Genomic DNA, 12306 nt, shown 5'->3' with positions numbered 1-12306 from the left:
GGCAGCGATTTACGCAGTTTGTCGGGAGGATATGACTTCCTGTATCTGCAGGAGGTGGAGCCTGGTCAGCAGTTGACGAGAATAGATTAAAGAGGAACTTCAGTGAAAATTAATATAATAAAAGTGCTTCATTTTTACAATAATTATGTATAAATTATTAAGTCAGTGTTTGCCCAAAAAGTTTTTCTCTCCCTGATTTACCTTCTGACATTTATCACATGGTGACATTTTTACTGCTGGTAGGTGATGTCAGTGGAAGTAGCTGCTGCTGTTTTTTTTTTTTTTTTTTTTTTTTTTTTTCCTTGGCAGTTGGAAACAGCCATTTCCCACAATGCAACGAGGTTCACAGACAGGAAACTGCCAGGACCATGGTCCCTCACTGTTTCCCGTGGGAGGGGTTTCACCACAATATCAGCCATACAGAGCCCCCTGAGGATCCGTTTGTGAAAAGGAATGATTTCTCATGTAAAAGGGGGTATCAGCTACTGGTTATGGTTTCTCTTTAAGTACTTGAAGAGATGATAGTAAGAGCCTGGGTACATTGTTGCAAATCTCAGCATCTGTACTATAGACAGACCTGCTAAAGGGGCCCATACACTCGTCAGATTAGCAGCAGATAGATCATCAGATGGATTTCTTATCTATCTGATGTGTTTTTAGAACATTTTTTACTAGGATAGAATTCCAAGAGATTTCAGTTTGAAAGCTATTGACATTCGATCTGATGGCATTTTTTTTGCCTTCAGATTTCCATTAGGGCCAATGCAAAATAATAAGCAATATCATCAGATCGACCTAGATTTTCCACCCTGCCAGTTCGATGGAAATCCATTGAAATTGGCCATCGATCGGTTGATTGGCCAACTGATTTGAAATAGATCGGTTTTGATCGATCGGCCAGTGTATGGGCCCCTTTAGTTTTAGGCGTTATGGGCGTGGTTGCTGCTGCTTGAATCGTTCTCATGTTCAGGTTGTAGGGAGGCGGAGCACAGACTGAGCTCTGTGAAGACTGCAGCCTATAGCAGCGACAGTCTGTGGTGCAGGAAGTGGCCAGTGTCCGGACTTCCAACCTGATACTGTAACAATGATTAAGCATCAGCTAATCAAGTGGCTCCTACTCTGACAATTCAGACAGCGTATTGATCAATGGCAACACAGTACTTTGATTAGCGATTCTGCAGTGATTGCACTAGCGTCAATGTCTCCCTATGCGAGCATTCACACTGCATTGCGATAGCAAAATTGCTACACGTAGCATTTTCAGAACAATTGTGCTGTGTTTTTTTTTTTTTTTTTTTTTTTTTTTGGCCCTGTTTATATTATAAATCACCAGCACAATCGCTGATTTTTTTTTTTTTTTTTTTTTAATAGAACGTTTTCAAAAGCGCTTTGCACTTAGAAAAGTGCTTTTCTAAGCGCTTTTGCTGACAGATTAAATTAAACATTACCAGTGAACTTTGACCCGGAAATGAATAAATACAATGTATTTAGTCCTAAAAGCGGGAAATTGCAATACAGTGTTTTTTTGTTTTTTTTTTCTTTCTCAAACTGTTTGCGATTTCTCTACCTTCTATTGAGCCAAAACGCTTAGAAAATGGTACAAAACCCTCAAATGTGAACAGTCTCATAGGAAATCATCGCACGAGCACTTTTAGAGCGATTTCTAAAACTGCCTGCGCTTATTTATCATCCTATGAACAAGCCCTTAAAGTGACCATCAACAATACAATTCTTTGGACAATGAATTCTCCTATTTGATGGTAAAATCAAATCAATCTGTGTTTGGGTCAATTCCATTAAGGTGCCCATTCACGGTACAATTTTTTTCCTTTAGATTTGATCTTTCAACGCAATTTTTATGATCAAATTATATTGAAAACTGCGCATGTGGCACAAATCTGTGTGAAACGATTCTTTGGTCAATTGGAAAAGGAAACCATATCAATCCGAAAGTTTAAATGTTATGATTGAATCGGAATGTAAAATATTCTTAAATCATTCTGTTAATTGAAACGATCAATAATTGCCTTCAGATTCAATCTTTCAATGGGATTTGAATGATCCAAACTAATCAGAAGGAAGAATTGTACCGTTAATGGAGACCTTTAATCTGATCAAACTGGATAGCCGCTTTACTTCCATTAGTGGGCAAGCAAACAATATTGCGATCAAATTGTAGAATCGATCGTCCGAAGAATCAGATCATTTAGTCAGATTTATGCTGAAATCTGACAGAGTAGGACAACGATATACACCACTCACTACTAATCAATCCATCTCTGATCGATAAGTGATCACCAGAGCTGTGGGCCCTGATGTCGCCTTCAGTCCAGGCAGAGCTGCCTGCTGTATTTTCAGGGACGCTGTTGTAGCTGTTTGTGCTTCGTACGTGCAATTTTATATTCAGCCCCATTCCAGACTGTTTCCATGGCAACTGCAGCGCAGATTTGCCTGGCAGAATACTAACAGGATGGGATGCGACTCTGGAACATTCTCACACCTGCGATGTGCCGACGCCCCCAGCACTGATCAGTCACTTCCACCAGCGAGGTGTCACTGCTTCTTAAAGGGGCCTTTGCGTTGTGGGAGGGGTGGATTCCTGGGGTAGACAATATAAATAAACACAAATACAACTATGCTACCACATGTGAAGGGTAAGCAGCATCATGTTGCCATACATTGCCACAACAGGGAGGTCACATCTAGAGGTTGTCTGTTAAAAAAAAAAACCTGCAAATGACATGAAAGCCGTACCATGATGTCACAAATGGACTTTTTAAAGGGAAACTTCATTACAGCACAAAGATCCATATAACATTTTATCACTAGAGGCTTGTACTGCATGTCATTAAAGTTAGTTGTATGGAGGCTGCCATATTTATTTCATTTTAAGCAATGCCTGATTGTCCTGCTGATCCTCTGCCTCTAATACTTCATGCCATAGACCCTGAACAAGCATATGCAGATCAGACATTTGTGACATTACTGTCAGAACTGACAAGATTAGCTGCATGCTTGTTTCTGGTATGATTCAGACACTACTGCAGCCAAATAGACCAGCAGGGTTGTCAAGCAACTGGTAATGTTGAAAAGGAAACAAATATGGCAGCCTCCATAGCACTCTTACGTTAGAGCTGGGTCCACACTGTGTTGGATTGCCAATGTCTTTAACAGACCCTCTGTGTCCTTCGAAATTCATTTTTTTTTTTTTTTTTTTCTTATGTATTGGTGTCCTTTGTAGCATGCATTTTGACAATTGACAGCAAGGGATGTTTGGCTGGTTTCAATCTGAGATTTCATTTTTGACGTTTGGAAATTTACGACCAGAAACTCTGCGCATGTGTGATCGGGATTTGTAGGGCAGGGTTTACACTTATTAAAATGGGTTTTGCGAATGTGAATAAAACTCATTCCCTGCAGATCTTATGAAAGTAAATGTATCAAACGTCTCCTGAAATCTGCGTTTTTTGCAAGTGTGAAAAGTGTTGGAGCAGAGTGTTCTGTACATGCAGATAGGCACCCAGTATAACAAGTTAGAACTCTTTACTGAAGCAATACATGCAGAGATATCTGATATCATATACCACCATCAGAAAATGCAGTTAACTTAGAACAGAGGAACACACAGGAAATAACAATCCCATAAAGACCATTGTCACCTTTTACATACAGTGACATCTTGTGGTTGTCTTACTATACAGCAGTTTAGGTGGTAATCCTGTTGATACTTCCAACAAAAATTGCTACTTGATGCATACATTTACAAATTGTATTCTAATTCCTATTGACTTTCATTACCTGTGGTTAAAAAGGTGCATTCAAACTTGCATACGAACACTAATTTTTGTATGCAAAAAAAAACGCTGGGTGGGGGGGGGGGGGGATTGGTTGATGCGCTCCCTTTTTTCTTTTCTCTGTGATAAATGTGAACTCTACCCAACTCTGATTTCTTTCTCTCTCTCTCTGTCTGATTCATAAATCTGCACAAGGCAGGATGCAGAATATTTTTATTTTCTCATCCCATACAGCTCGGCCACTTTACTGCAATGGCATTCACTCTTGGGAAGGAGGGAATGTACACTTCATTAGGGATGCATTTAAGGAACATGGGAGTATCCGTCCCTTATCAGTTATCCTGCAAAAATGGTAAAACCAGTAATTTGGACAAAAAAAGTAGCAGAGCATCCCTCTGACCTGTTATTTGTAACGAAGCAAAGGAAATAGGAACACCAGATCATTTCTAAAACAGGATTTGAGAAACACCCTGTCCTATTCCAGCCTTAAAGTGAACCTCCGGACTAAAAATCTAGGCACTCAGCAGCACTGAAAAGGCTTTGTGTTTCTTTAACAGTTTCACAGCATCAGAACTTTGTTTCTCTTATACAAGCCTGATTTTTAGCTGCACAGAAGAAAACTGCCCGGGCTTTTTTCCCCTGATGCTGTGCAAAGCATGATGGGATTTCTGGTGTTGTTGTTCTCGTTCTGCTGTTTTGGTGCAATTTTTTTTTTTTTTTTTTTTTAAATTTTGAATTTGACATTTGAAGCCTAGAGTGTGCAGCTGGGAGGGGTGATCAGGACACAGGACAGTTGGGACTGTCTCCTGCTCCTTGTCACCTCCTTTCAACCAAAAAGATGGCTGCCCCATGACAAAGATGGCAGCCCCCATGAATCACAAACATTTGCCTGTTCTTTTAAAACAGGGTGGGTAAGAGATTATATTACCTATCTATTCTAATTAACATAACTAATGTAACTTGATGACAGTATGTTTGTTTAGGCTGAAGTTCCCCTTTCAGATCGTTTAGTTTGACAGTCTTCATGAAATATGTCCTTCGAGGGAAGATTTAATGGCTGCCTCTCCATAACCTATGTGTGAATAGCGGGTTGTACGCTGCAGAATGAGACTTCGCAGCTTACTGGCCAATCTTTTTCCTCAGAAGTTTTTATAAATAGCTCTCTGTCCATTTTCTGTCTCTCTCTCTTGCGTGCGATTTTCCATTAGGAGGGAATGTTGTGCTGTGTAACTAATGAAAATACCATCCAGGCAGGACGGTCGCCCCGCGCAGCGCTCTAGAGATTTGTCAGAGCTGTGGAAATATTTTGCTGTAGAAGCGGCCCTTGTTTGTACGAGTCACGAAGAGGGAGAGACACTCCTGTCACAATGTTCCCCATTCACCCTTCACACACACATTGTGATCACTCTGCAAATTCCAGCGTTTGCAGAACACACCAGATTAGCACTGGTCCAAAATCCTGCAACCATGTTCTCCCTGTCCTGTGCAGCATGTGGTTACTTTGGTTGGTTTGTTTGTTGGGTTTTTGTTTTTTTTTCCACAGGTAATAAGCCAATAGGAATCCACATGCTATGTTTGAATCCAGGGCCTGTTTCTAAGGCCACATACACACATCAGACTATAGTCTTTTGAAAATGAAAGATCACAGACCAATCTTACCACCCTTCATGTAGTATGAGAGCCATACCTTCACAGTCTTTTCTATGGAGCTGAACTCCCCATCAGAAAAAAATCTTTGCAAGATGCTGCACACACAGATGCTGTACAGACACAAAAGATCAGTATCTGCAAAAAATCTGTTCCTGCCAAAAATCCATTCCTGCAAATTGCATTCATAGGCTATCATTCATAAAGCATTTCCGCATGCAGAAATGCTTAATACCGGTGACTTTACCGACCACTCAGCATAATCCCCATTCATAAAGGCTCTTTCCGCATGAAAAGCTGACAGAACGATACATTTCCGCCTTGTGCGGAGTTTTTCTAGATTAATCTAGAAAAAGTTACAAACACGTCCATTCATAAAGATTAGAGCAAGCGTTATCCGGAAGGAAAATACCGCTTGCTCGACAGTAGCGATAGGCGGGCGGATTACATGTAAATGAATGGGACGGACCTCCCAAGCAGCATCAGACAGAGGAGCGCACGGAGGGAATCGGGCAGCTTTTATGTTTCCGCATGTCTTCCGCAACGCTACCGCCAGCTTCCTCCAGAAAACCTCCGCACTTGTATCGCAACAGGCAACTTCTTTATGAATGACCACCCAGAAGTCTTAATTACCGGTTGCGGAGAAGAACGGTGTTTTCCCGCACTACCGACAGCCTCTTTATGAATGATACCCATAGTCTATGAGATCTGCAGATCATCATACACACATGATTTAACTGACATTCATCTGCAGATCAGATCCACCAGGATGGATTTTCAGATCTGCGGATGATTGCTTGATCTGCAGATGAATGTCAGTTAAATCATGTGTGTATGATGATCTGCAGATCTCATAGACTATCATTGCAATTTGCAGGAATGGATTTTTGGCAGGAACAGATCTTTTGCAAATACTGATCTTTTGTGTCTGTACAGCATCTGTGTGTGCACATCAGACAGAAATCTTTGCAAGATGCTGGAGTTCATCTCCATAGAATAGACTGTGTAGAGTATGGCTCTCATACTACATGAAGGGTGGTAAGATTGGTCTGTGATCTTTCATTTTCAAAAGACTATAGTCTGATGTGTGTATGAGCCTTAAGATACATTGCCAAATCCTTTTTTATTTTTTATTTATTTTCCGGCTTGTGAGCTACTTTAACAAATTATCAAGTCAAAATGATCTACCTATGTACAATTTTAGGAGCACACTTGTATATACAGAATGGAAAATGTAGTGGGGTTGGGATCTACCATGAAGCTCTTCGCGATTCACCTAATGGGCTCCCCTGGCCTAAACGATCCTTTGTGATCATAACGATTTAATTTGTTCCCTGGTTTTTGCCCTCAGGAGCATCTAATTTTTTTTTTTTTTTTGCCTAGTCAGGAGCATCTAACATTAAAAAAAAATAACATTAAAAATCCTGTACATTCTATTCAAAGGTCAATCTCCGCAAATGGTTTTATTAACCCTTGCCCTCCTGACATTACATCATCGGTAACAAATATAGAAACGACCCCTAAAATATCCTTATTTTGTTGGGAGCAGCCGCCAGCCAATCATGGGGCAGTTGTCACTGGGAGACCTGCACCACCTCCATCCAGAGATGCGAAGGAAGGGTGGAGCAGCAGGCAAGCCACACCTCCTTCCATACTCTGAGGCTAGGTAGTGGTAGGTTGGCCACACCTCTCACTACACACTGTGGCATGGAGGGTTGGAGATTTAAAGGACACCTGAAATGAGAGGGATATGGAGGCTGCCATATTTCCTTTTAAGCAATACCAGTTGCCAGGCTGTCCTGCTGATCCTCTGCCTCTAATGCGTTTAGCCATTGCCCCTGAACAAGCATGTAGCATATCAGGTGTTTGTGACATTATTGTCAGATCTGACTGGAATAGCTGCATGCTTGTTTCTGGTGTTATTCAGACATTGCTGCAGCCAAACAGATCAGCAGGACAGCCAGGCAACTGGTATTGTTTAAAAGGAAATAAATACGATAGCCTTCATATTCTTCTCACTTCAGTTGTCCTTTAAAGAGAACCTGTAGTGAGAAGATGCCATATTAATTTCCTTTTGAACAATACAGTTTTGCCTGGCATCCTGTTTATTGCTTTGGCTGCAGTAGTGTCTGAAACAAGCATGCAGCTTAAAAGGTCAGAAAATCTGATTTGCTTGTTCTGGATCTATGGCTATACATATTAGATGCAAAGGATCAGCAAGACAGCCAGGCAATTTAATGTTAGCCTCCACAGTGTTCTCCACAGCCAGGTGGCATGAAAAAGTAGCTGTGGGGGAGTTGAAAGAATGCAGGGCCAGTGCTTCTGTGTGTAACTTTGCCTAAAGCATAAGAGGAGGTCAGCTGATGACAGCCGGGTGCTCACCAAAACTAGCCGGGTGGAGTACCCAGCTAACAGAGCCTGGGGAGAACACTGCTCCATATCCCTCTCACTATAGATACCCTTTAAATCCACTAATTGTTGCTGAGCTCGTCTTAATAAAGATATTTAGGATTTATTTTTATAATACTGCACTATTTCCAGTGGGATGGGGAGGAGACAGTGCTGATAAATACATTGGCTGAACTTGTGCTTTAATATACTGTTGAAAGATTTTAAGTGAGGTTGTCACTAAAGTCAGCCAATAGGTCAGGAAAGGCTGGAGAGGGCACTGATTGGTCAGGAGAGGTTGGGCGGAGTACGGATTGGCCAGGATAAGGTGGGTGGGGACTCGATTGGCCAGGATAAAGTGGGTGGGGCCCCACCTCCAGCACACAGATGCGGGAAAGGGTGGGATTCTAACACCAAAATAGATTTTATCTTGAAAGACAGTGGAGGGGATTTTTATATCCTTCAAACTTTTTGTTTTTGTTTTGGGAAGCCAAGTTTCAGCCCTGGGGACTCTCAGCAGGAAATCTAGCACAGCAGCAGGACTTCTCAGCCTGGGGGGCTGCCCTACTAACTGGAAATGTACTGCATAACTCCATGTTAATGGAAATAATCATGTAAGATTGTCTCCTGTTCCAATGGCTTGTAAATTGCCTGAAATATGTTAATTGGCCTCATGTGATGCAGTTTATCTGCATAAGCAGCAAGCCTGAAGTGGGCTGCACAGTCCTACAGGGGGCGTGTCTGAAGGGCGTGTCTGAGCGGAGCTCTGACACTCAACCATTTCCAGACTTACAGAAACTAGTGCCAGCACTGCGCTCTGCAGGGATTCTGGACGTATGGACCATATCTACAGCTGAAAGGTAAAATTAATGTATTTTTATCAGGAATTCTATTTAAAAGGAAACAAATATGGCAGCCTCCATATACCTCTCACTTCAAATATCCTTTAAAAGAATGCCAGTTACCTGGCAGTCCTGCTGATCTATTTGGCTGCAGTAGTGTCTGAAACGCACCAGAAAAAAGGCATGCAACAAAACCAGTCAGACGTCAGTGTGTATGGCTAAAAGCATTAGAGGCAGAGCATCAGCAGGACTGCCAGGAAATCTGCATTGTTTAAAAAGAGAAAAAAAAAATGACAGCCTCCATATCCGTCTCAATTGAGGCGTGCTTTAAAGGACAACTGCAGTGAGATAAATAAGGAAACTGCCATATTTATTTCCTTTTAAACAATACCAGTTGCCTGGCTGCCCTGCTGTTAGGCTGCAGTAGTGGCTGAATCGCACCAGAAACAAGCATGCAGCTAATCTTGTCAGTTCTGACAATATCAGAAATATCTAATCTGCATATTAGATAGAAATCAGGGTCTATGGCTAAATGTATAAGGGCCCGTTTCCACTATAGCGTTGCGGAATCGCCAGCGAATCATCGAATTTTGCATGCGATTTCGCATAGGTAAGGCTGTATGCGAATTTAACCATGTCACTGCCTGTGTAAATTAACATTAATACCTATGCGAAATCGCGGCAAAAAAACGCATGGGGAAAACGCAAGCGATTTCCCTATTAAATACATTGCGTGCGATTCGCCTGCATTCCACACGCAGGCGAATTCTGAGGGCCCTACCCTGCAGATTTTTTTCTGCACAGAAAAACGTGCGGGGAAACGCACAAGTGGAAACAGTCCCATCCACTTGTACTGACTGTGCGAATCCGCATGCGGGCAACGCATGCGGATTCGCGATAGTGGAAACGGGCCCTTAGAGGCAGAGGATCAGCAGGATAGCCAGGCTTAAAAGGAAATAAATGTCAGCCTCATATCCCTCTTGCTTCAATTGTCCTTTAAAGGACCATTCCAGCAGGTACAGATCACAGGGTGACAGCTTACCACAGCTTATCCTGGCTCTTCCTGTTCAGTAAGCCAGCACCTATTCAGTAAGGAGACCTTGGGCTAGACTCCCTAACACTGCTACTGAGTGAGCCCTCATGCTTTTTGTGAGTCCGCTGGGAGATAAACCAGCTGCAGCAGATGGGTCAAGCACTAATGCCTGGTACACACGATAAGATTTTCTGCCAGATCTACTATTTTCCTACATGTCCTATCTTTTATGATCCATTTTCAGATCGCTTTCCCCCCCCCCCCCCCCCATAGAAGTGAACGGAAATTCGATCAGCAATCAGATCGGACTTGTTGGAAATAATTGATCTGGCATTATGTCTGCCAGAAAATGTCATTGTGTGTACCAGGCATAAGGCCTATATTATATGGGTGGCGTGATAACCTGTGTGTGTTGTAAGCGTCTGTGCTGATGGGTGCTGTGTGCATTCTCTCCCTCTTCCTCCCTCCTCACTTCCTGTGAAGTTCTGCAGTAATTCTGACCCTCTCCCCCTCTCTCCCTCACAGGTCCTCAGTCCTGCAAGATGCGAGGTGAGTCCATGTCTTGTATACCGCTATTCACTGAGGAGATGGAGGTTCCGGGTGTACAATTTTACTAGTAATTACAGGTGGTTAAAGAACGAGATGGGGACTGTAGGTTCAATCTTAAACTGAATCCGTTCTTAATTCGGAACAATGTGCTATCTCTGTCCTTTGTGCCTCTCGTGTCCCTTTCGGTGTCATCTGTCCCCCTCTGTGTCTCCTTATGCCACCTATGCTCCCCTTGTGCCTCCTATGTCCAGCTGTGCCCCATTCCTTAACCACTTGCCGACCAGGGCTTCCTGCAATGATCGGTGCTGCTTGGGCTCTCCAGCCCGCAGCACCGATCAGGAGTGAGCCAGGGCGATCAGACTACCCCCCCTTTTTTCCCCACTAGGAGGATGTCCTGCTGGGGGGGTCTGATCGCCGCCGGCTCTGTTCGTTCGGCGGGGGGGCTTCTCAAAGCCCCCCTCCGCAGCCATTTTCCGCCTCCGTCCCCCTCCGGCGTTTCCCTTCCGCCTATGGGCAGCGCAGGACGGAGATCCGTCCTGCGCCGCCTACAACAGATGCTGGCGAATGAGAATGCGGCGATCCCCGGCCAATCAGAGGCCGGGGATCGCCGATCTGCCTTACGGCGCTGCTGCGCAGCAGCGCCGTATGATGTAAACAGCGGGGATTTCTTCCCCGCCTGTTTACATTTTGCCGGCGAGCCGCAAGCGGCGGCTCTCCGGCTGTTCACGGAGACACCCTCCGTGAACTGACATGGAAAGGCCGCTCGATCGAGCGGCCGTTTCCATGGTAACCCACAGACTACCAGTTTACGCCAATCGGCGTTAGCTGGTCGTCAAGAGGTTAAAGGACCTCTGTCACGAAAATCTTAAAATTTAAAGAGAACCAGAGATGAAGCAACCTCATGTATTTTACCTTATAAATCAGTGGGAACATGACAGTAAACACCTAATCTGCTCTTTGTTACATTGTTCTCTGTTTAATTTGCCTGTTATCACCTCTAAGATAAGAATCCCGACTAAGCAGTCGGTCTGGCTTTGCTACAGAATAATTATAGCTGAGACTGTGTTCTTTGCTGTCTTCAAGTCCAAGCCTGCCCCCTGCTGGCTTTGCTCAGGAATCATTATAGCTGAGTCATTATAGCAAAGCCAGACTCAATGCTCAGTCCGGGATTCTTATCTCAGCTAGATAACAGACACTTTTAGCAGTGAGGATGGAACAGAGAGCAGGGTAAATGTTTTCTCTAATGTTCCCACTGATTTCTATGGTAAAATACACAAGGGTGCTTCGTCTCTGGTTCACTTTAAAATGCATGTCAACATATACAAATAAGTACATTTCTTACGGAGTTAAATGAGCTATAAATTTTCTCCTATGTTGCTGTCACTTACAGTAAGTAGTAGAAATCTGACATTACCGACAGATTTTGGACTAGCCCATCTTCTCATGGGGTTTCTCAGGGTTTTCTTTCTTTTTAAAAGCATTTAGTGAATGGCATTTGCTCTGTCCAACTGCCAAAAAGTGTACAGTGAGCAGGGAGGCTTGTCAGCATCATTGAATAAATCTTTTTCAGGGAATGTCTTTATAAAGAATAAAGGCCATGCTGAGAAGCCCCTATGGAGAGGTGGACTAACCCAAAACCTGTCAGTAATGTCAGATTTCTACTACTTACTGTAAGTGACAGGAACATAGGGGGAAACTAATGTATAGCTCTTTTGACTCTGGAAGAAATGTACTTATCTGTATGTGTTTTAAATTTTTTAAGATTTTCGCGACAGTTCCTCTTTAACCACTTGCCGACCGCACGCTTATACCGTGCGTCGGCAAAGTGGCAGCTGCAGGACCAGCGACGCAGTATTGCGTCGCCAGCTGCAGCCTAATTAATCAGGAAGCAGCCGCTCGTACGAGCGGCTGCTTCCTGTCAATTCACGGCGGGGGGCTCCGTGAATAGCCTGCGGGGCTAAATGTAAACACAAGCGGAAATAATCCGCTTTGTTTACATTTGTACGGCGCTGCTGCGCAGCAGCGCCGTAAGGCAGATCGGCAATCAGCGGCC

General features: G+C 43.4%; 1 protein-coding gene across 4 annotated transcripts in view; it reads left to right on the top strand.

The window, feature by feature from the left end:
* SYBU (syntabulin) overlaps positions 1 to 12306 on the top strand; it is a 60812-nt gene that overhangs the window by 30994 nt on the left and 17512 nt on the right. For all 4 annotated transcript variants that reach the window (XM_068237927.1, XM_068237928.1, XM_068237929.1 and 1 more), the window contains exon 5: positions 10230 to 10253. In XM_068237927.1, coding sequence (XP_068094028.1) covers positions 10230 to 10253 — 24 coding nt within the window. The remainder of the gene's footprint in view (positions 1 to 10229; positions 10254 to 12306) is intronic.

This window comes from Hyperolius riggenbachi, chromosome 5 (genome assembly GCF_040937935.1).
Source record: "Hyperolius riggenbachi isolate aHypRig1 chromosome 5, aHypRig1.pri, whole genome shotgun sequence".
Lineage (NCBI taxonomy): Eukaryota > Metazoa > Chordata > Amphibia > Anura > Hyperoliidae > Hyperolius > Hyperolius riggenbachi.
This window is presented reverse-complemented; position numbering and strand designations above follow the sequence as displayed.